This window comes from Oncorhynchus masou, unplaced genomic scaffold, assembly GCF_036934945.1.
Source record: "Oncorhynchus masou masou isolate Uvic2021 unplaced genomic scaffold, UVic_Omas_1.1 unplaced_scaffold_1090, whole genome shotgun sequence".
NCBI lineage: Eukaryota > Metazoa > Chordata > Actinopteri > Salmoniformes > Salmonidae > Oncorhynchus > Oncorhynchus masou.
This window is the reverse complement of record NW_027000617.1, coordinates 3,220-28,594: the sequence shown is the minus strand read 5'-3', so window position 1 is coordinate 28,594 and position 25,375 is coordinate 3,220. Positions and strand designations below refer to the sequence as shown.

Here is a 25,375-nt window from a genome sequence, read left to right as displayed (position 1 = left end):
CAGTTTGGAACTTGGTAGTGAGTGTTGCAACCGAGGAAAGATGATTTTTATGCACTGCCACTTTGCGGCTGAGACGTTGTTGCTCGTAGACGTTTCCACTTCACAAGAACAGCACTTACAGTTGACTGGGGCAGCCTTAGCACGGCAGAAATTTGACAAACTGACTTGTTGGAAAGGTGGTGGCATCCTATGACGGTGCCACTTTGAAAGTCACTGAGCTCTTCAGTAAGGCCATTCTACCGCCAATGTTTGTCTATGGAGATTGCATGGCGGTGTACTCGATTCTATACACCTGTCAGCAACGGCTGTGGCTGAAATAGCCGAATCCACTAATTTGAAGGGGTGTCCACATACTTTAGTATATATAGTGCAGTTTGCACCTTCTTAAGTATGTCAGGGCTGGACATGAGCTTTTCTTGCCACTTGTCCAAATTATTTTTTACTTGTTCATTAGTTTAAAAAATACTTCTCTGAAACGGAAAAATTCTGTAGTAGTAAAAAAATATATATATATATATTTATTTATTTTACCTTTATTTAACCAGGCAAGTCAGTTAAAGAACAAATTCTTATTTTCAATGACGGCCTGGGAACAGTGGGTTAACTGCCTGTTCAGGGGCAGAACGACAGATTTGTACCTTGTCAGCTCGGGGGTTTGAACTCGCAACCTTCCGGTTACTAGTCCAACGGTCTAACCACTAGGCTACCCTGCCGACAGATACAATTTGATAATTCTTGTAATTTTAATAACAGTGTAACAACCCCTGACTCTCCAACAACATGGAAACTATGGAAACTAACCATGGAAACTATAACAAACTGAATCCGCAGACCATAAAGTGCATCATTGAGTTTATTGACATCTTCCTTTGTGTGGCAGAACTGATGAATTACCATAATAATACGAATAGAATAACAACCTATGACAGACTAATTAAATCTGCTAGACGTGTGTCAACCTCACAATAGCAACATACATATATCTCTACAACGCAGTGATTAAAATGTCACAGAACACAATGAAGTTTAAGTCCACATGTCAGTGAATAACACATACCAATTCCAATTCATATTCTATAACAGATCATTTACTTATGAATGATGTATGTTGTGGAAGCTAAATACAAAGCAGTACCGGCACCTATTTCAGTCCAAGTCAAGCAATGAGATGAAAATTGAGTGATGGGAGTGATTTTAATCTGAGCTGGTCTGAGAGAACTGATGAGGCATCTCTACTTTATGTATACGTTGGTGTGTTTTTAAGTTGCTCTGTTGAGAGAAACTCTTCCCACAGACAGAGCAGTAGTAAGGCTTCTCTCCTTTATGTATACGTTGGTGTGTTTTTAAGTTGCTCTCTTGAGAGAAACTCTTCCCACAGACAGAGCAGGAGTAAGGCTTCTCTCCCGTGTGTATACGTTGATGTGTTTTTAAATGGTTCTGTTGAGAAAAACTCTTCCCACAGTCAGAGCAGATGTAAGGCTTCTCTCCTGTGTGTGTTCTCAGATGAACTTTTAGATCAAATGATGCTGTGAATCTTTTTCCACAGTCACAGCAGGAGTAAGGCTTCTCTCCTGTGTGTATACATTGGTGTTTTTTTAAGCTACCCTGGTGGGAGAAACTCTTCCTACAGTCGGAGCAGTAGTAACGCTTCTTTCCTGTATGTATACGTTCATGTGATTTTAAAGTATCCAATCGAGAGAAACTCTTCCCACAGTCAGAGCAGTAGTAAGGCTTCTCCCCTGTGTGTATACGTTGGTGTGACTTTAAATGGTTCTGTTGAGAGAAACTCTTCCCACAGTCAGAGCAGGAGAACGGCTTCTCTCCTGCATGTATACGTTGGTGTGCTTTAAAGTTACACAGGTGGGAGAAACTCTTCCTACAGTCAGAGCAGTAGTAAGGCTTCTCTCCAGTGTGTATACGTTGGTGTGACTTTAAATGGTTCTGTTGAGAGAAACTCTTCCCACAGTCAGAGCAGGAGAACGGCTTCTCTCCTGCATGTATACGTTGGTGTGCTTTAAAGTTACACAGGTGGGAGAAACTCTTCCCACAGTCAGAGCAGATATAAGGCTTTTCTCCAGTGTGTGTTCTCTGATGAACTGTTAGCTCAGACGACGTTGTGAAGCATTTTCCACAGTACGAGCAGGAGTAAGGCTTCTCTCCTGTGTGCACTCTCTGATGAAGTGTCAGAGCCCTTGATGTTGTGAATCTCTTCCCACAGTCAGTACAGGAATACAGATTGTCTCCTGTGTGTATTTTTAAGTGTATTTTTAACTTTGATAGAATTGGAAAATTCTCCTCACAATGTGGGCAGTGGTGAGACCTCTTAGGTCTGTGATCTTCCTGCTGTGTCTCTCTGGATGTAGGGAATGTCTCAACACGGTCTCCTGTGTGAACAACATCAGAAGAACCAGTCAGTTGGTGTGATATACAGTACATATACCAGACCTACAGTACCAGTCAGTTGGTGTGATATACAGTACATATACCAGACCTACAGTACCAGTCAGTTGGTGTGATATACACTACATATACCAGACCTACAGAACCAGTCAGTTGGTGTGATATACAGTACATATACCAGACCTACAGTACCAGTCAGTTGGTGTGATATACAGTACATATACCAGACCTACAGAACCAGTCAGTTGGTGTGATATACAGTACATATACCAGACCTACAGAACCAGTCAGTTGGTGTGATATACAGTACATATACCAGACCTACAGAACCAGTCAGTTGGTGTGATATACACTACATATACCAGACCTACAGAACCAGTCAGTTGGTGTGATATACACTACATATACCAGACCTACAGAACCAGTCAGTTGGTGTGATATACACTCACACATATACCAGACCTACAGAACCAGTCAGTTGGTGTGATTGGACCTACAGAACCAGTCAGTTGGTGTGATATACACTACATATACCAGACCTACAGAACCAGTCAGTTGGTGTGATATACACTACAGAACCAGTCAGTTGGTGTGATATACCAGACCTACAGAACCAGTCAGTTGGTGTGATATACACTACATATACCAGACCTACAGAACCAGTCAAATGTTTGGACACCAACTCCTTCCAGGGTTTTCTTTATTTTTACTATTTTCTACATTGTAGAATAATACTGAAGACTTCAAAAATATATTTTAGATTTTTCAAAGTAGCCACCCTTTGCCTTGATGAAAGCTTTTGCATTCTCTCAACCAGCTTCATGATATACACTACATAAGTCACCTGGAATGCATTTCAATTAACAGGTGTGCCTTGTTAAAAGTTAATTTGTGGAAATGTTTTCCTTCTTAATGCATTTGAGCCAATCACCTGTGTTGTGACAAGGTAGGGGTGGGATACAGATGAGCCCTATTTGGTAAAATACCAAGTCCATATTATAACAAAAACAGCTCAAATAAGCAAAGAGAAATGACAGTCCATTATTACTTTAAAACATGAAGGTCACTCAATACCCAATCATTTCAAGAACTTTGAAAGTCTCTTCAAGTGCAGTCACAAAAATAATCAATTGCTATGATGAAACTGGCTCTCATGAGGACCGCCACAGGAAAGGAAGACCCAGAGTTACCTCTGTTGCAGAAGATAAGTTCATTAGTCAAGTGCACCTCAGATTGCAGCCCAAAGAAATGCTTCATTTCAAGTAACAGACATCAACTGTTCAGAGGAGACTGCATGAATCAGGCCTTCATGGTCGAATTGCTGCCTAAGAAACCACTACTAAAGGACACCAATATGAAGTCAGAACCAGTCAGAGAATTGCCTACAGAACCAGGCGAAGAAACACAAGCAATGGACATTAGGCCGATGGAAATCTGTCCTTTGGTCTGTCCTTTTGGTTCCAATTGCCGTGTCTTTCTGAGACGTGGTGTGGGTGAACGGATGATCTCTGCATGTGTGGTTCCCACCGTGAAGCAATGGAGGAGGAGGTGTGATGGTGTGGGGGTGCTTTACTGGTGACACTGTCAGTGATTTATTTAGAATTCAAAACCACACTTAACCAGCATGGCTACCGGTGTGCCCTAGTAAGAAGACCACTTTGTGCAGCTCACAGCACTATCATCTCCAATGTACATAATATAAGTAAGTCTACCTGATAAGCTTCTCAGTAAAGCATTAAAAACAATCAAGCAACCCATAAAAGTGCTAAAAATAGCCCATATGTAACCTAAAAAACAAGGTTCATGATATCAATAACTTGCTAGTTACAAATGACATTCATATTTTGACTATCTCTGAAACTCTACTTAGATAATACCTTTGATGATACAGTGGTAGCAATACATGGTTATAACATCTACATAAAAGACAGAAATGCCAATGGGGGAGGTGTTGCTGTTTATATTCAGAACCACATTCCTGTAAAGATTAGAGACGATCTCATGTTAACTACTGTTGAAGTGATATGGCTGCAGGTTCATCTGCCTCACCTAAAGCCCATTCTGGTGGGAAGCTGCTACAGACAGTCAGTATCTGGATAATGTTAACTACTGTTGAAGTGATATGGCTACAGGTCCATCTGCTTCTGGTGGGAAGCTGCTACACAGTCAGTAATAATGTTAACTACTGTTGAAGTGATATGGCTGTAGGTTCATCTGCCTCACCTAAAGCCCATTCTGGTGGGAAGCTGCTATAGACAGTCAGTATCTGGATAATGTTAACTACTGTTGAAGTGATATGGCTGCAGGTTCATCTGCCTCACCTAAAGCCCATTCTGGTGGGAAGCTGCTACAGACAGTCAGTATCTGGATAATGTTAACTACTGTTGAAGTGATATGGCTGTAGGTTCATCTGCCTCACCTAAAGCCCATTCTGGTGGGAAGCTGCTATAGACAGTCAGTATCTGGATAATGTTAACTACTGTTGAAGTGATATGGCTGCAGGTTCATCTGCCTCACCTAAAGCCCATTCTGGTGGGAAGCCCATTCTGGTAATGGTTGAAGTGATATGGCTGCTTCATCTGCTTCACCTAAAGCCCATTTTGGTGGGAAGCTGCTATAGACCACCAAGTGCTAACCGTCATTATCTGGATAACGTGTGAAACATTGACTGGCTCTCATCAACCTGCCCACTCAACAACAAAAAAAATCTAAATGTAACCAGTCAGTCAACCTACCAGGATAGTTACAAACAGCACAGGAATGAAACAGGTATTGAACACATCTTTACTAACGCTGCAGATATTTGCTTTTAAAGCAGTATCCAGAACTACAGGATGTATTGATCACAATATAATAACCATATCTAGGAAAACCACAGTTCCAAAGGCTGGGCCTAACATAGCATATAAGAGGTCATACAATAAGTGTTGTAGTGATTCATATGTTGGTGATGTAAATCATATTTGCTGGTCTGGTGTGTAATGAGGAGCAACCAGATGCTGCTGGTCTGGTGTGTAATGAGGAGCAACCAGATGCTGCTGGTCTGGTGTGTAATGAGGAGCAACCAGATGCTGCTGGTCTGGTGTGTAATGAGGAGCAACCAGATGCTGCTGGTCTGGTGTGTAATGAGGAGCAACCAGATGCTGCTGGTCTGGTGTGTAATGAGGAGCAACCAGATGCTGCACTTCACACATGGAAACTACTTATTCCAGTTACTAATAAACAATGCGCCCATTAAGAAATGACTGTAAAAACTGTTTGCTGGTTGAATGAGGAGAACAATTGTATTGCTGCTGGTCTGGTGTGTAATGAAATAAGTCTGAGCCCAACTGACAGGCAAACGCTGCTGGTCTGTGTAAACTAAATTAAAAGAAACTACACTATGAAACAAAGATAAATTACATAAAGAATGATAGTAAAAATGCTTTCTGGTGTTAAATAAAAAAAAAAGGGGGGGAGCAACCAGATGCTGCTTCATCATGTGTAATGAGGATCAGATGATGCTGCATTCACACAAAACCCACTGATATGAATCAGATGGCTCTTCATCACAAAGTTACTGAATTGGATCAGATGGCTCATTCATCACAAAGCTCCTGATATTGAATCATGATGACTCATTCAAAAACTGATTTGAATCATGGCTCATTCATCACAAAACCAACTGATATTGAATCAGATGGCTCATTCATCACAAAACCAACTGATATTGAATCAGATGGCTCATTCATCACAAAACCAATGATATTGAATCAATGGCTCATTCATCACAAAACCAACTGATATTGAATCAGATGGCTCATTCATCACAAAACCCGTTGATATTGAATCAGATGGCTCATTCATCAAAAGCTCAATATTAAATCAGATGGCTCATTCATCACAAAGCCCACTGATATTGAATCAGATGGCTCATTCATCACAAAACCAACTGATATTGAATCAGTGGCTCATTCATCACAAAACTTATTGAATCAGATGGCTCATTAATCAAAAACCAACTGATATTGAATCAGATGGCTCATTCATCACAAAAACAACTGATATTGAATCAGATGACTCATTCATCACAAAACCAACTGATATTGAATCAGATGGCTCATTCATCACAAAACCAACTGATATTGAATCATTCATCACAAAACCAACTGATATTGAATCAGATGGCTCATTCATCACAAAACCCACTGATATTGAATCAGATGGCTCATTCATCACAAAGACCACTGATATTGCCAACTACTTAAATTACTTTTCATTGGCAAGATTAGCACACTTAGGGATGACATGCCAGCAACAAACGCTGACGCTACACATCCAAGTATATCTGAACAAATTTTGAAAAGACAAGAAGAAATGTACTTTTGAATTCCGTAAAAGTCAGTGTGGCAGAGGTGAAAAAAGTATTGTTGTCTATCAACCAATGACAAGCCACCGATGTCTGACAATCTGGATGGAAAATGACTGAGGATACTAGCGGACGATGTTGCCACTCCTATTTGACACATCTTCAATATAAACTTACAAATAACTTTAAGCCTACTAGAAAGTGTGTTCCCTCAGGCCTGGAGGGAAGCTAAAGCTTCTGGGGGGAAAAATGGTGTTTGACCAGATACAATGCTATTTCACAGTAAACAAATTGACAACAGAATTTCAGCACACTTATAGGGAAGGACACTTAAAGGAAGGACACTCAACAAGCACAATACTTTCGGAAGCCACTGTTCACATGGATTTTGTGCTGTCGATATATGGTAGAGTAGGGGACAGAGTGTGTTGTGAAATCTTTGTATGTCTTGTAATGTTGTTGTTTTTCATTGTTGGACCCCAGGAAGAGTAGCTGCAGTCTTGGCAGGAACTAATGGGGATCCATAATAAACCCCAGGAAGAGTAGCTGTGGCCTTGGCAGCATCTAATGGGGATCCATAAAAAAACCCAGGAAGAGTAGCTGCTGCCTTGGCAACATCTAATGGGGATCCATAATAAACCCCAGGAAGAGTAGCTGCTGCCTTGGCAGGAACTAATGGGGATCCATAATAAACCCCAGGAAGAGTATCTGCTGCCTTGGCAGGAACTAATGGGGATCCATAATAAACCCCAGGAAGAGTATCTGCTGCCTTGGCAACATCTAATGGGGATCCATAATAAACCCCAGGAAGAGTAGCTGTTGCCTTGGCAGCATCTAATGGGGATCCATAATAAACCCCAGGAAGAGTAGCTGCTGCCTTGGCAACATCTAATGGGGATCCATAATAAACCCCAGGAAGAGTATCTGCTGCCTTGGCAACATCTAATGGGGATCCATAATAAACCCCAGGAAGAGTAGTTGCTGCTGGCAACATGCCATAATAAACCCCAGGAGACTCTAATGGGGATCCATAATAAAAACATACAATAACCATTCTGCCTCCAAGTCCCAGGTTTGCACTTAGTGGGACTATCATTTGTTTTTCAACAGAACAATGACCCAAAACACACCTCCAGGCTGTGTAGGGCTATTTGACCAAGAAGGAGAGTGATGGAGTGCTGCATCAGATGACCTGGCCTCCACAGTCACCTGACCTCAACCCAATTGAGATGGTTTGGGATGATTTGGACCGCAGAGTGAAGGAAAAGCAACCAGCAAGTGCTCATCAAATGTGGGAACTCCTTCAAGACTGTTGGAAAAGCATTCCAGGTGAAGCTGGTTGAGAGAATGCCAAGAGTGTGCAAAGTTGTCATCAAGGCAAAGGGTGGCTACTTTGAATAATATAAAATATATTTAGATTTGTTTAACTCTTTTTTTTGGTTACTACATGATTCCATGTGTTATTTCATAGTTTGTCTTCACTGTTATTCTACAATGTAGAAAGTAGTAAAAAAATAAGAAAAACCCTTGAATGAGTAGGTTTGCTGAAATGCAGGAACAGAGGAACATAGGAAGAAACCTAGAAAGGAACCGAGGCGTGGCCAGTCCTCTTCTGTCTGTACTGGGTGACATATGTACTCATATCAGTAGGCTGTACAATACAGGGGAATAAAACTATTCTAAAAGTGGATAACAGTCAGGGTTGGGGTCAATTCCTTTTCAATTCCAATCAATTCAGAAAGTGAACCTAATTCCAATTCCACATGCTGCTAATTGAAAAGCATTGAAGAGAATTGGAATTTCAGTGTATTTCCTGAATGATCTGGAATTGACCAGAACCCTGACAACAGTCTAAGGCTAAAGGGGTGAAAATCATTACCCATAATCATCGTCCACTCACTATCACAGAGGGTTAGTAACTATTTCATAATCATCACTATCACAAGGGTTACTGTCATACAGTCCATATCATCCTCCACTCACTATCACCAGGGTTAGTAACTACATAATCATTTCATATCATCCTCCTCTCACTATCACCAGGGTTAGTAACTACATACTCATTTCATATCATCCTCCACTCACTATCACCAGGGTTAGTAACTACAGACTCATTTCATATCATCCTCCACTCACTATCACAAGGGTTAGTAACTACAGACTCATTTCATATCATCCTCCACTCACTATCACAAGGGTTAGTAACTACAGACTCATTTCATATCATCCTCCACTCACTATCACAAGGGTTAGTAACTACAGACTCATTTCATATCATCCTCCACTCACTATCACCAGGGTTAGTAACTACAGAATCATTTCATATCATCCTCCACTCACTATCACAAGGGTTAGTAACTACAGACTCATTTCATATCATCCTCCACTCACTATCACAAGGGTTAGTAACTACAGACTCATTTCATATCATCCTCCACTCACTATCACAAGGGTTAGTAACTACAGACTCATTTCATATCATCCTCCACTCACTATCACAAGGGTTAGTAACTACAGAATCATTTCATATCATCCTCTACTCACTATCACAAGGGTTAGTAACTACAGACTCATTTCATATCATCCTCTCCTCACTATCACAAGGGTTAGTAACTACAGACTCATTTCATATCATCCTCCACTCACTATCACCAGGGTTAGTAACTACAGAATCATTTCATATCATCCTCCACTCACTATCACAAGGGTTAGTAACTACACTCATTTCATATCATCCTCCATCACTATCACAAGTCTAACTTAGACCCAGTCATTTCATGACCTTATGGCCCAGTTTAGTAACTAATTTATGGCCCAGTCTAACTCTATGACCTAGTCTAACTTATGACCCAGTCTAATTTATGGCCCAGTCTAACTTATGACCCAGTCTAACTTATGGCCCAGTTTAACTTATGGCCCAGTTTAACTTATGGCCCAGTCTAACTTATGACCCAGTCTAACTTATGGCCCAGTTTAACTCATGACCCAGTCTAACTTATGGCCCAGTTTAACTTATGGCCCAGTCTAACTTATGACCCAGTCTAACTTATGGCCCAGTTTAACTTATGACCCAGTCTAACTTATGTCCCAGTCTAACTTATGTGGTACCTGCTCTTACCGTGAGAAACAGTTGTCCCAATCTTTTCCTCCTCTTCTTCATCTTTAATGTTGACATTCAGCTCCAGTGTTTGACTGCAGTCTTCCAGCTTCACTGATGCCATCTCTGGATCCTGCAGTGCAAACTGGACTCCACTGTCACAATCAGGACCCAGTGACTGTAGGTTTCTACTGAGTGTGGAAGGAGAGAGGCAGGCTGGGTCTGTCCTCACTGTTGATGTTACCAGCCTCAGACTTAATTCAAGTCGTCCTGTAGATATAATGAGAAACAGAAAACAATCTTGACAGGTCTGGTGCTTACTTAATTCTCAAAAGATATTATATTTTTTGTTGTTCAATTCTCTAATTTCAATAGATCAGGTAGTTAAGCATTGCCAACAAAACATTAGACAAAATTCACCCTTTAAATAACACAAATAAGAGATAGATCTAAATGTACAGAATGGTTACCTGGAGGAAATGAGGGTTGAGCTTTTTCAATGTCAGTCAAGGGGAGGGTTTAGTATTGTTTTAATCTAGTCCAGAAGAGGGTCATGTCATTTGTAATTGATGACATGTCAATGTTTCTCAGTGTTTGACAATTACTTGCTTATTAGGCTTTATAAACTGGGTGGTTTGAGCCCTGAACGCTGATTGGCTATATATCAATGTGTGCCTGATGCCGCCCCTCATCTCTGATTCTCTGCTGGGCAATATCAAGTGTGACTATAGGCCATTTAGTGTGATGCCAATCAAATGATCCATAGTCTATAGGCTAAAGCAGGGCTGTCCAACCCTGTTCCTGGAGAAAGACCCTCCTGTAGGTTTTAACTCCAACCCTGTTCCTGGAGAGCTACCCTCCTGTAGGTTTTAACTCCAACCCTGTTCCTGGAGAGCAACCCTCCTGTAGGTTTTAACTCCAACCCTGTTCCTGGAGAGCTACCCTCCTGTAGGTTTTAACTCCAACCCTGTTCCCGGAGAGCTACGCTTCTGTAGGTTTTAACCCCTGTTCCTGGAGAGCTATCCTCCTGTAGGTTTTAACTCCAACCCTGTTCCTGGAGAGCTACCCTCCTGTAGGTTTTAACTCCAACCCTGTTCCTGGAGAGCTACCCTCCTATAGGTTTTAAATCCAACCCTGTTCCTGGAGAGCTACCCTCCTGTAGGTTTTAACTCCAACCCTGTTCCTGGAGAGCAACCCTCCTGTAGGTTTTAAATCCAACCCTGTTCCTGGAGAGCTACCCTCCTGTAGGTTTTAACTCCAACCCTGTTCCCGGAGAGCTACGCTTCTGTAGGTTTTAACTCCAACCCTGTTCCTGGAGAGCTATCCTCCGGTAGGTTTTAACTCCAACCCTGTTCCTGGAGAGCTACCCTCCTGTAGGTTTTAACTCCAACCCTGTTCCTGGAGAGCTACCCTCCTGTAGGTTTTAACTCCAACCCTGTTCCTGGAGAGCTATCCTCCTGTAGGTTTTAACTCCAACCCTGTTCCTGGAGAGCTACCCTCCTGTAGGTTTTAACTCCAACCCTGTTCCTGGAGAGCTATCCTCCTGTAGGTTTTCACTCCAAACCTGTTCCAGGAGAGCTACCCTCCTGTAGGTTTTAACTCCAACCCTGTTCCTGGAGAGCTATCCTCCTGTAGGTTTTCACTCCAAACCTGTTCCAGGAGAGCTACCCTCCTGTAGGTTTTAACTCCAACCCTGTTCCTGGAGAGCTATCCTCCTGTAGGTTTTCACTCCAACCCATTGGTTCAGTTTATACAATTAGGTGTGCTAGGTTAGGGTTAGAGCGAAAGCCTACATTACTGTAGCTCTCCAGGAACAGGGTTGAAGAGCCCTGGGCTATAGGATACGAAGTGCATGCTGGGAGAAGCACAGAGCAAAGTTATAATATGGTTCTAGGATATTTGCTGGGATGGTGTAAATACAACTAGGCTGCATTACACACTGCAAAGGTTATTCCAACCCTGAGCAGCGGCCTGCTCTGTGCTTGTTGAGCCAAAACTTTTTTGAAATGCCATCTAACCAATGCTGTGCTATGTCAGCCTATCCTAACCAATGGCTGTGCTGTGTCGGCTTAACCAGTGGCTGTGCTGTGTCGGCTTATCCTAACCAATGGCTGTGCTGTATAGTCCTATCCTAACCAATGGCTGTGCTGTGTCATCCTATCCTAACCAATGGCTGTGCTGTGTAGGCCTATCCTAACCAATGGCTGTGCTGTGTAGGCCTATCCTAACCAATGGCTGTGCTGTGTAGGCCTATCCTAACCAATGGCTGTGCTGTGAGGAAGAGAGTGAAAGGTTTCTTCAGATTTTTTTGTTGATTAGGCCAAGTCCCAAAAAATCCACACAATCTGGCGCACGGACTAGCGCACACTCACCATACACTCTTTAAATAGCCTCCATGTCAGTGAAGGGCTGTTGAGTTAAAACCCAGACTCCACTTGAGGGATTATGCCACAGGCCTCTTTTAGTGAAGAAGATGTCAAAAAGCACAGGCCTACCACTTGAGGGATTATGCCACAGGCCTCTTATAGTGAAGAAGATGTCAAAAAGCACAGGCCTACCACTTGTTGGATTAACATGAAGAAAATAAACCTGATCTGATTATAAAAAGAGATCTATAACAGTGTTTTGGTCAGCGCTGCTTTACGCTGGAAACAGGCTGTAAAATAACCAGGAAAGAAGTTACGGTGTTTCTTTGACGTTCAGAGGCTGAGATACAACCTTCTATAAGCCCAGGAGACAAACAAAAAAAGACTTCTAATCTAATTCTGTCACTACCAATTTATTAAGCTATTTACTTTCTGTACAATAGAAGATGTTTAAACTGGAGGTCGACCGATTCAACGGAATGGCCGATTAATTAGGGCCGATTTCAAGTTTTCATAACAATCGGATATCGGTATTTTTGGTTTGGCCTACTTTAAAAAAAAAAATACAACTTTATTTTACCTTTATTTAACTAGGCAAGTCAGTTAAGAACACATTCTTATTTTCAATGACGGCCTAGGAACAGTGGGTTAACTGCCTCGTTCAGGGGCAGAACGACAGATTTTCACCTTGTCAGCTCGGGATTCAATCTTGCAACCTTACAGTTAACTAGTCCAACACTCTAACCACCTCCCTCTCATTGCACTCCACAAGGAGACTGCCTGTTACGCGAATGCAGTAGGCCAAGGTAAGTTGCTAGCTAGCATTAAACTTATCTTATAAAAAACATAATCACTAGTTAACTACACATGGTTGATGATATTACTAGTTTATCTAGCGTGTCCTGCGTTGCATATAATCGATGCGGTGCGTATCGTTGCTCCACTGTGTACCTAACCATGAACATCAATGCCTTTCTTAAAATCAATACACAGAAGTATATATTTTTAAACCTGCATATTTAGCTAAAAGAAATCCAGGTTAGCGGGCAATAATAACCAGGTGAAATTGTGTCACTTCTCTCGCGTTCATTGCACGCGGAGTCAGTGTATATGCAACAGTTTGGGCCGCCAAATTTGCCAGAATTTTACGTAATTATGACATAGCATTGAAGGTTGGAAAATGTAATAGGAATATTTAGGCTGATGGATGCCACCCCTTAGATAAAATACAGAACGGTTCCGTATTTCACTGAAAGAATAAACATCTTGTTTTCGAGATGATAGTTTCCGGATTCGACCATATTAATGACCTAAGGCTCGTATTTCTGTGTGTTATTATGTTATAACTAAGTCTATGATTTGATAGAGCAGTCTGACTGAGCAGTGGTATGCAGCAGCAGCAGGCTCGTAAGCATTCATTCAAATAGCACTTTCGTGCGTTTTGCCAGCAGCTCTTCATTGTGCGTCAAGCATTGTGATGTTTATGACTTCAAGCCTATCAACTCCGAGATTAGGCCCGTGTAACCGATGTGAAATAGCTAGCTAGTTAGCGGGGTGCGCACTAATAGCGTTTCAAACGTCACTCGCTCTGAGACTTGGAATGGTTGTCCCCCTTGCTCTGCATGGGTAACACTGCTTTGAGGGTGGCTGTTGTCGTTGTGTTCCTGGATCGAGCCCAGGGAGGAGCACAAGGAGAGGGACGGAAGCTATACTGTTATACTGGCAATACTAAAGTGCCTATAAGAACATCCAATAGTCAAAGGTTAATGAAATACAAATGGTATAGAGAGAAATAGTCCTATAATTCCTATAATAACTACAACCTAAAACTTCTTACCTGGGAATATTGAAGACTCATGTTAAAAGGAGCCACCAGCTTTCATATGTTCTCATGTTCTGAGCAAGGAACTTAAATGTTAGCTTTCTTACATGGCACATATTGCACTTTTACTTTCTTCTCCAACAATTTGTTTTTGCATTATTTAAACCAAATTGAACATGTTTCATTATTTATTTGATGCTAAATTGATTTTTACAAATAATATATATTTTTAAATTTAAAAAAAATCGTCAGATTAATCGGTATTGGCTTTTTTTGGTCCTCCAATAATCAGTATCAGACAGCTTTTATGGAAATGCTTGTTGGGTTAAAGACACAGAATGAGAGTAGCCAGCAGTTAGAGCTTTACATTTCTCTGCTAAAAGACTGGATGGTCAATCCGATATCTGACTGCAGATGCATCCGGGCTTTTATACTTCTAGCGCTTAACGGAGCAGAGCTGTTGTCAAGGAAGAGAGTTTGTGTTTATATTGGACCTCCCGCCCACCAATCATGTCAGATGGTCTCTGATTTAGTTATTTGCAAACCGGGACAATTTCGTTGCAAATAAGAAACACTGATTTGGCATTGGAGAAATATGGAGATGAACACATAGGCCTTTCTCCATTCTTAGCCTGTGTGGTATTAAAAAACATTTGGCTAATAAGTAAAATGACATAGACTTGTATGAAATGTTTATAAAGTGCCCCCCCGCCCTCCCCCCTCAGACCTGCAAATACAATGATTGATTCATGCAATGTTTTTACCATAAAATAGATGTCAACCCCTACTCTTGTTCACGGTGGTCTGCGAACCCACAACCTTCTGGCCCGCAGCCCTGAACGCGATCAGAATTCCTGCGTTGCCTAGCAACGCTTACAGGACGAAGAACAGTTAATAAAGTTCATATCTAAAGGCTCTGGTCTGTCCAAGAAGTGTTGGTAGACATGTTCTCTACTATCCACCTTGTTTTAATCATTAGTTTGAGGTATAAATAGAGCGTATTTTTTCTCCTTTTTTTTCAAGCGTTCATGGAGGGTTTATGTCTAATATATTTTGCTGACAGGACGGCCTCCATTTTCCTTTCAGATATTTTCTCCATGTAACCCTTATTAAACATGTTCACTCTACGTGCAGATAAGCTATAGCAGACTTCCTAAAATCCACGTTAACGCATAAATGACTAAATAAACAATTGATACAAGGTTGCCGTTTGAGGCATAACTATGTACTATTTTCCACTATTTCACTCACAAAAACACAGATTGTATTTCCCCATTCACACCATAGTAACAACTATAGATAAATATAGAAACAACTGAATGTGTCTGAATATTGTTACAGTGACATGTAGAAATCAGATGAACATGCCATTCTGCTTCTAAACAGTAAAACAACCCTGAAACTGTCTCTCTGGTGCAGCCGCACAGCCTGCAAGTCTATTGACTCAGACCGAGAGGCGCCGCCATTTTACCAGCTCATGTACATATATAAAATACATGTCAAATCAATTGATTCTTTATGAAATTAGATTGACGAAATAATGTACATCCATTCACTCTGACAAACCCAAAGTCTAAACTTAGCTAGCTAAATGTGACTTCTAAAATTATATTTAATCACGATCTTCACTCACTCGGTTCAGCACAAAACTAAAACGTCATAAAACCTTTGACAAACGTGAAAATACATTGACGGATTTGTTACCTCACATGTTACGATATGTTCTTTCGATATTAGAAAGTTTAAACGTGCTATTGCATACCTTTAGTTAATACTTCTGAAACGGACACACACGCTACTGTCTTCGGAGCACAGTTCCGCAGACCTCATTGTGTCTGGAGCCCGGAACTTCCTGTTTCCCGACCATGAATATATATATTTATAGTTGAAGTCAGAAGTTTACATACACCTTTGCCAAATACATTTGAACTCAGTTTTTCACAATTCCTAACATTTAATCCTGGTAAAAATTCCCTGTCTTAGGTCAGTTAGGATCATCACTTTATTTTTAAGAATGTGAAATGTCAGAATAATAGTAGAGACAATGATTTATTTCAGCTTTTATTTCTTTCATCACATTCCCAGTGGGTCAGAAGTTTACATGCACTCAATTAGTATTTGGTAGCATTGCCTTTAAATTGTTTAACTTGGGTCAAACGTTTTGGGTAGCCTTCCACAAGCTTCCCACAATAAGTTGGGGAATTTTGGCCCATTCCTCCAGACAGAGCTGGTGTAACTGAGTAAGGTTTTTAGGCCTCCTTGCTCGCACACACTTTTTCAGTTCTGCCCACAAATTTTCTATAGGATTGAGGTCAGGGCTTTGTGATGGCCACTCCAATACCTTGACTTTGTTGTCCTTAAGCCATTTTGCCACAACTTTGGAAGTATGCTTGGGGTCATTGTCCATTTGGAAGACCCATTTGCGACCAAGCTTTAACTTCCTGACTGATGTCTTGGGATGTTGCTTCAATATATCCACATAAATTTACCTCCTCATGATGCCATCTATTTTGTGAAGTGCACCAGTCCCTCCTGCAGCAAAGCACCACCACAACATTATGCCTCCACCCCCGTGCTTTACGGTTGGGATGGTGTTATTCAGCTTGCACCCCCCCTTTTCCTCCCAACATAATGATGGTCATTATGGCCAAACAGTTCTATTTTGTTTCATCAGACCAGAGGACATTTCTCCAAAAAGTACAATCTTTGTCCCCATGTGCAGTTGCAAACCGTAGTCTGGCTTTTTTATGTCAGTTTTGGAGCAGTGGCTTCTTCCTTGCTGAGCGGCCTTTCAGTTTATGTTGATATAGGACTTGTTTAACTGTGGAAATAGATACTTTTGTACCTGTTTCCTCCAGCATCTTCACAAGGTCCTTTGTTGTTGTTCTGGGATTAATTTGAACTTTTCGCACAAAAGTACATTAATCTCTAGTGGACAGAATGCTGCGTGGTCCCATGGTCTTTATACTTGCGTACTATTGCTTGTACAGATGAATGTGGTACCTTCAGGCGTTTGGAAATTGCTCCCAAGGAGCCAGAAATATTGCTTGTTTGTAGGTGACCAAATACTTATTTTCCACCATAATTTGCAAATAAATTCATTAAAAATCCTACAATGTGATTTTCTGGAATTGTTTTCTCATTTGGTCTGTCATAGTTGAAGTGTACCTATGATGAAAATCACAGGCCTCTCTCATCTTTTTAAGTGGGAGAACTTGCACAATTGGTGGCTGACTAAATACTTTTTTGCCCCACTGTATATACACACATAAACTCTGCAAAAAAAAAGAAAAAAAAGAAAAATCCTCTCACTGTCAACTGCATTTATTTTCAGCAAACGTAACATGTGTAAATATTTGTATGAACATGAGTTTCAACTGAGACATAAACTGAACAAGTTCCACAGGCATGTGACTAACAAAAATGGAATAATGTGTCCCTGTATAAAGGGGGGGGGTCAAAATCAGAAGTAAGTCAGTATCTGGTGTGGCCACCAGCTGCATTTGGTACTGCAGTGCATCTCCTCCTCATGGACTGCATCAGATTTGCCAGTTCTTGCTGTGAGATTTTACCCCACTCTTCCACCAAGGCACCTGCAAGTTCCCAGACATTTCTGGGGGTGAATGGCCCTAGCTCTCACCCTCCGATCCAACAAGTCCCAGACATGCTCAATGGAATTGAGATCCGGGCTCTTCCCTGGCCATGCAAGAACACTGACATTCCTCCACTTGCAAAAAAATTGTGCACAAAATGAGCAGTATCGCTGGTGGCATTGTCATGCTGGATGGTCATGTCAGGATGAGCCTGCAGGAAGGGTACCACATGAGGGAGGAGGATGTCTTCCCTGTAACGCACAGCGTTGAGATTGCCTGCAATGACAACAAGATCAGTCCGATGATGCTGACACACCGCCCCAGACCATGACGGACCCTCCACCTCCAAATCGATTCCACTCCAGAGTACAGGCACGCTCATTCCTTCGACGATAAACGTGAATCCGTGGTGAGACAAAACCGCGACTCGTCAGTGAAGAGCACGTTTTTCACAGTCCTGTCTGGTCCAGCAATGGTGAGTATGTGCCCATAGGCGACGTTGTTGCCAGTGATGTCTGGTGAGAACCTGCCTTACAACAGGCCTATAAGCCCTCAGTCCAGCCACTCTCAGGTTATTGTGGACAGTCTGAGCACTGATGGAGGGATTGTGCCTTCCTGGTGTAACTTGGTCAGTTGTTGTTGCCATCCTGTACCTGTCCCGCAGGTGTGATGTTTGGATGTACCGATCCTGTGCAGGTGTTGTTACACGTGGTCTGCCACTGCGAGGATGATCCGCTGCCTGTCTTGTCTCCCTGTAGCGCTGTCTTAGGCATCTCACAGTACGGACATTGCAATTTATTGCCCTGGCCACATCTGCAGTCCTTGCGGCATGCCTAAGGCACATTCACGCAGATGAGCAGGGACCCTGGGCATCTTTCTTTTGGTGTTTTTCAGAGTCAGTTAGAAAGGCCTCTTTAGTGCCCTAAGCTTTCATAACTGTGACCTTAATTGCTTGTAAGCTGTTAGTGTCTTAACGAACATTCCACATGTGCATGTTCATTAATTGTTTATGGTTCATTGACCAAGCATGGGAAACAGTGTTTAAACCCTTTACAATGAAGATCTGTGAAGTTATTTGGATTTTTACAAATTTTATTTGAAAGACAGGGTCCTGAAAAAGGGACGTTTATTTTTTTTGCTGGGTTAATATATATGGAAATCAGTCCATTTCAATGCAATTAATTAGGCCATAATCTATGAATTTCACATGATTGGGCAGGGATGCAGCCTTGGAGGGCAAAGGCCCACCCACTTGGGAGCAAGGCCCAGCCAATCAGAATAAGTTTTTCCCCACAAAATTGCTTTATTACAGACAGAAATACTCCTCAGCAACCCTCTCAGCCAATCCCGTAGGTGAAGAAGCCGGGTGTGGAGGTCGTGGGCTGGTATGGTTACATGTGGTCTGCGGTTGTGAGGCCGGTTGGACAAACTGCCAAATTCTCTGAAAATGAGGCTGGAGGCGGATTATGGTAGAGAAATTAACATTAAATTATCTGGAAACAGCTCTGGTGGACATTATTGCAGTCAGCAAGCCAACCACAAACCTTGAGACATCTGTGACATTGTGTTGTGACAAAACTGCACATTTTAATAAAGTGGCCTTTTATTGTACAAAGCACAAGGTGCACCTGTGTAATGATCATGCTGTTTAATCAGCTTCTTGATATGCCACACCTGTGGATGGATTATCATGACAAAGGAGAAATGCTCTTTAACATGTACGTAAACAAATTTGCGCACAACATTTGAGAGAAATAAGCTTTTTGTGTATTTGAAACATTTCTGGGATTTTTTTATTTCAGCTCATGAAACATGGGACCAACACTTTACATGTTGCGTTTCATATTTTTGTTCAGTGTAGTGAGACAACCTGAACCTGTCAGTCGATAATGGGTTGCTAAAAAAAATCAACATTCACTACAACAGTTTATTAAACTATTCAACAACTTACGTGCAAATGGGAAATCCTGTACATTAGTTCTCCCTCTGTATCATGTGAAAGGAAACTCCTATTTCCAGGTCTGAAAACATTTTATTATCCTTTTCTCCTGATTCGCTACCTTGTTTAGCAGCTGGTTCAAGGTTTGGTAATGGTGGTAGATGAGGCGCTTTCCTGATTGGCCAGTCTTTTCCCCCTCATCAAATCGACACACAATGCCCCATAATGACAAAGCAAAAACAGGTTTTTAGATTTATTTTTTTGTTTAAATACTCAAATATGACATTTTAAATAAGTATTCAGACCCTTTACTTAGTACTTTGTTGAAGCACGTTTGGCATTGATTAAAGACTCAAGTCTTCTTGGGTATAATGCTGCAAGCTTGGCAAACCTGTATTTGAGGAGTTTCTCCTATTCTTCTCTGCAGATCCTCACCAACTCTGTCAGGTTGGATGGGGAGCGTCGCTGCACATCTATTTCCAGGTCTCTACAGAGATGTTCAATCGGGTTCAAGTCCGGGCTGTGGCTGGGCCACTCAAGGACATTCAGAGACTTGTCGCGAAAGTCATTCCTGCGTTGTCTTGGCTGTGTGCTTAGGGTCATTGTGGTCCTGAGTGCTCTGGAGCAGGTTTTAATCAAGGATCTCTCTGCAATTTGCTCCGTTCACCTTTCCCTAAATCCTGACTAGTCTCTCAATCCCTGCTGCTGAAAAACATCCCCACAGCATGCTGCTACCACCACCATGCTTCACCGTAGGGATGGTGACAGGTTTGCTCCAGACGTGACACTTGGCATTCAGGCCAAAGAGTTCAATCTTGGTTTCATCAGACCAGAGAATATTGTTTCTCATGGTACGAGAGTCCTTTAGGTGCCTTTTGCCAAACTCCAAGCAGGCTGTCATGTGCCTTTTACTGAAGAGTGGCTTCCATCTGGCCACTCTACCATAAAGGCCTGAATGGTGGAGTGCTGCAGAGATGGTTGTCCTTCTGGAAGATTCTCCCATCTCCACAGAAGAACTCTGGAGCTCTGTCAGAGTGACCATCGATTGCTCAGTTTGGCCGGGCAAACTTGGTGGTTCCAAACATCTTCCATTGAAGAATGATGGAGGCCACTGTGTTCTTGGTTACTTTCTATGCTGCAGAAAGGTTTTGGTTCCCTTCCCCAGATACATGCCTCAACCTAATCCTGTTTCAGGATCTACTGACAGACAATTCCTTTGACCTCATGGTTTGGTTTTTGCTCTGACTCTTGCACTGTCAACTGTGGGACCTTATATGGACAGGTGTGTGCCTTTCCAAATCATGTCCAATCAGTTGATTTTACCACAGGTGGCCTCCAATCAAGTTGTAGAAACATTTCAATGATGATCAACGGAAAAGGGAAGCACCTCAGCTCAAGTTCAAGTCTCATAGCAAAGGGTCTGAATACTGATGTAAAGAAGGTTTCTGTTTATTTTTAATACATATGCAAGAAATTTCACTATCAAACTTTAGAATAAGGATGTAAAAAAAAATGGAAAAGGGAAGGGTCTGAATACTTTACGGATACACGGATATATATGTTTTTACCATCCAAAGTGTGGGGCCTAAAACATCCGGGGATGAAGCCCCGAAAGCCCAGGACTAGTAATGCCACTGAATGCAATTATCCAAATCCATTGATGATGAATAACTATAATAACTAACCTAGTTTTAAAAGACAGTTTAATAAACACATATTGTCGTTTCAGAGACTGTGTATCATTAAACAGGTAACTATATAATAAAAACCAACCCCCCCCCCTCAAACTAATGGTGACTGATCATCACACCATCTCTATCTGATACATGTTGTGAGTTCCGGCGCTTGACTTGGGCAGGAACTTAACAGAGCGGAGTACCAGGCCCTGAAATGTTCTATTGCATGAGTTCCTGTTCCTGTTAGCTCAAAAGTATTGTGGAGATCCTGAAGCTAAATATAAACAGTACCAGCACCAAAAATAAGTGTTGGCACCTATTTCAGTCTAAGTCAAGCAATCAGATAAAAATCACTCCATCACTAAATTTTTTATCTCAGCTGGTCTGAGAAAACTGACGAGGCTTCTCTCCTTTATGTATACATTGGTGTGTTTTAAATTGGTTCTGTAGAGAGAAACTCTTCCCACAGACAGAGCAGATGTAAGGCTTCTCTCCTTTGTGTTTACGTTGGTGAGTTTTTAAGTTGCTCTCTTGAGAGAAACTCTTCCCACAGTCAGAGCAGTAGTAAGGCTTCTCTCCTGTGTGTACGTCGGTGTGTTTTTAAGTTGCTCTGTTGAGAGAAACTCTTCCCACAGTCAGAGCAGGAGTATGGCTTCTCTCCTGTATGTATACGTTGGTGTGCTTTAAAGCTACCCTGGTGAGAAAAACTCTTCCTACAGTCAGAACAGGAGTAAGGCTTCTTTCCTGTATGGGTACGTCCATGTGATTTTAAGGTATACAATCGGGAGAAACTCTTCCCACAGTCAGAGCAGGAGTATGGCTTCTCTCCTGAATGTATACGCTGGTGTGCTTTAAAGTTACACAGGTGGGAGAAACTCTTCCCACAGTCAGAACAGATGTAAGGCTTTTCTCCAGTGTGTGTTCTCTGATGAACTGTTAGCTCAGATGAAGTTGTGAAGCATTTTCCACAGTCAGAGCAGGAGTAAGGCTTCTCTCCTGTGTGTAAACGTTGGTGTTTTTTGAAGTTGCTCTGTTGAGAGTAACTCTCCCCACAGTACGAGCAGTAGTAAGGCTTCTCTCCTGTGTGCACTCTCTGATGAAGTGTCAGAGCCCTTGATGTTGTGAATCTCTTCCTACAGTCAGTACAGGAATACAGATTCTCTCCTGTGTGTATTTTCAGGTGTAATTTTAGCTTTGATAGAATTGGGAAAATCTCCTCACAATGTGGGCAGTGGTGAGACCTCTTGGCTCTGTGATCTTCCTGCTGTTGCTCTCTGAATGTAGAGAATGTCTCAACATGATCTCCTGTGTGAACAACATCAGAAGAACCAGTCAGTTGGTGTGATTTTCATGTCAAATGTATTTTATGAAGCTACACCTGCATTGCTTGCTCTTTGGGGTTTTAGGTTTCTGTAAAGCACTTTGTGACGACTGCTGATGTAAAAAGTGTATCGTGAAATACATTTGACATCTATAAGTGCTTTATAGAAACCCAGTCTAAAACCCCAAAGAGCAAGCAATGCAGATGTAGAAGCACAGTGGCTAGGAAAGTAACTCCTTAGAAGGAAGAAACCTAGGAAGGAACCAGACTCTGAGACATGGCCAGTCCTCTTCTGGCTGTACCGGGTGTCATGTGACTTCATATCAGTAGGCTGTACAATACAGAAGGGGAATAAAACTATTCTAAAAGTGGATAACAGTCAGGGTTGGGGTCAATTCCTTTTCAATTCCAATCAATTCAGAAAGTGAACCTAATTCCAAATTCCACATGCTACTAATTGAAAAGCATTGAAGAGAATTGGAATTTCAGTGTATTTCCTGAATGATCTGGAATTGACCAGAACCCTGACAACAGTCTAAGGCTAAAGGGGTGAAAATCATTACCCATAATCATCGTCCTCTCACTATCACCAGGGTTAGTAACTACAGACTCATTTCATATCATCCTCCACTCACTCACAAGGGTCCAGACTCATTTCATATCATCCTCCACTCACTATCACAAGGGTCCACTCATAATCATTTCATATCACCAGGGTTAGTAACTACACAGACTACAGAATTTTCATATCATCCTCCACTCACTATCACAAGGGTTAGTAACTACAGACTCCATATCATCCTCCACTCACTATCACCAGGGTTAGTAACTACACAGACTCATTTCATATCATCCTCCACTCACTATCACAAGGGTTAGTAACTACACAGACTAATTTCATATCATCCTTCACTCACTATCACAAGGGTTAGTAACTACACAGACTAATTTCATAGAGCTTTAAAACACTGGCAGTTTGTCCACTTCACTTCTTTAGTCTCCTCTCTGATCACTCCAGATAGCCCAGTTGTTCAGGGATGTGTGATGTCAGAATTACAGAATTCAACCTAGCAATAGACTGGTCATAACTTATGGAGGTCTAATATATGAAGATAACTTATAGATAGAACCAGCTCTTACCATGACTAACAGTTGTCCCAATCTTCTCCTCCTCTTCTTCATCTTTAATGTTGACATTCAGCTCCAGTGTTTGACTGCAGTCTTCCAGCTTCACTGATGCCATCTCTGGATCCTGCAGTGCAAACTGGGCTCCACGGTCACAATCAGGACCCAGTGACTGTAGGTTTCTACTCAGTGTGGAAGGAGAGACGCAGGCTGGGTTTGTCCTCACTGTTGACGTTACTGGCCTCAGACTTAATCTGAGTCGGTCTGTAGTAATAAAGACAAACAGACACAAAAAAGTTATTTTCTTGACAGTTCTGGCGCTTTCTATATTCTCTAAAAATGTATTTTTCTTGTTCAATCATCTCATTTCAACAGATCAGGTAGTTAAATATTGAGAACAAAACATTAATCCACATTAGACAGAAAGTTCACACTTTAAATTACACAAAGTAAGAGATGGATCTAAATGTACAGAATGGTTACCTGGAGGAAAATTAGGGTTATGCTTTTTCAATTTCTGATGCCTCCCCTCATCTCTGATTCTCTGCTGGAAGCACAATATCAAGTGGGACTATAGGCTATTTAGTGTGATGTCAATCAAATGATCCATAGCCTACAGAATACCAAGTGCATGCTGGGAGGAAGCACAGAGCAAAGTTATACTGTATTTCTATGATAGTTGCTGGGATGGTGTAAATACCGGGAAAGGTTATTCCAACCCACAAGTGTTAATCCCAAACGTGTTTAATGCTGTATAACCAATGGCTGTGCTGTGATTTTATTGTTGATTAGGCCTCGTCCCCCCAAAAATATACTGTTCCTCCACACACTGGGCCTCTTTTATTGAAGACAATGTCCAAAAGCATTCAGGTGGGGGGGGGGGGGTTAAGTTCAATATATATTTTGTTGAAGAGATGGCCATCTATTTTCCTTTCAGAGGACCTTATTGTAAACAATGTTCACTCCCTAAGTGCAGTTAATATATAGTAGACTACCTAAATTCACATAAATAAACGTTTAATACAAGGTTGCAGTTTGTTTGATGCACTATTTTCTACTTATTTCACCCACAAAAAAACGATTGTATTTCCCCATTCACACCATAGTAACAACTATAGATAAATATAGAAACAACTGAATGTGCCTGAATATTGTTACGGTGACATGTAGAAATCAGATGAACATGACATTCTGCTTCTAAACAGTAAAACAACCCTGAAACTGTCTCTCTGGTGCAGCCGCACAGCCTGCAAGTCTATTGACTCAGACCGAGAGGCGCCGCCATTTTACCAGCTCATAAACATATGGAAATAATCAGAATAATAAACATGTCAAACGAACTCAGAAATCTCAAATCAATTGATTATTTATGAAATTACATTGACGAAATCATGTAAATTAACCATAAAGTCTAACGTCAGCTAGGTAACTAACGTTATATGACTAACAATATATTTTTTAGCACGTTCTTCACTCGGTTTAGCACAACAATAACACGTCATAAAACCCTTATTAACAAACGCGATAATAACTTGACGGATTTCTGACCTGACATGCTCTTTCGATATTATAAAATTTAAACGTGCAATGACATACCTTTTAGTAATACATTTGAAACGGACATAAAAGCTATCGTCTTCAGAGAACAGTTCTGACGCTATCATTATGGTTGACGCCTGCCCGGAACT

At 41.5% G+C, this 25,375-nt stretch overlaps 1 protein-coding gene and 1 pseudogene across 1 annotated transcript; both read right to left on the bottom strand.

Moving 5' to 3' along the window:
- Positions 1 to 837: 837 nt before the first annotated feature.
- On the bottom strand, positions 838 to 15,870 carry LOC135529095 (zinc finger protein OZF-like). The gene is made up of 3 exons (XM_064957998.1): positions 15,796 to 15,870; positions 9,867 to 10,115; positions 838 to 2,384 (listed from the first exon to the last, which is right to left on the bottom strand). Exons 2-3 carry the CDS (start codon positions 9,967 to 9,969, stop codon positions 1,195 to 1,197), a joined length of 1,293 nt encoding a protein of 430 aa, XP_064814070.1. The 5' UTR covers positions 9,970 to 10,115; positions 15,796 to 15,870; the 3' UTR covers positions 838 to 1,194.
- A 3,053-nt stretch (positions 15,871 to 18,923) lies between these two features.
- Positions 18,924 to 23,956, bottom strand: LOC135529096 (zinc finger protein 239-like; annotated as a pseudogene).
- Between the last annotated feature and the right edge of the window lie 1,419 nt (positions 23,957 to 25,375).

Coding starts and splice junctions, on each gene's coding strand:
- LOC135529095 (XM_064957998.1), bottom strand. CDS start 9,969: ATGGCATCAGTGAAGCTGGAAGACTGCAGTCAAACACTGGAGCTGAAT. Junction 2,385..9,866: donor TGGGACAACTGTTTCTCACG/GTAAGAGCAGGT, acceptor TTGTTCACACAG/GAGACCGTGTTGAGACATTC.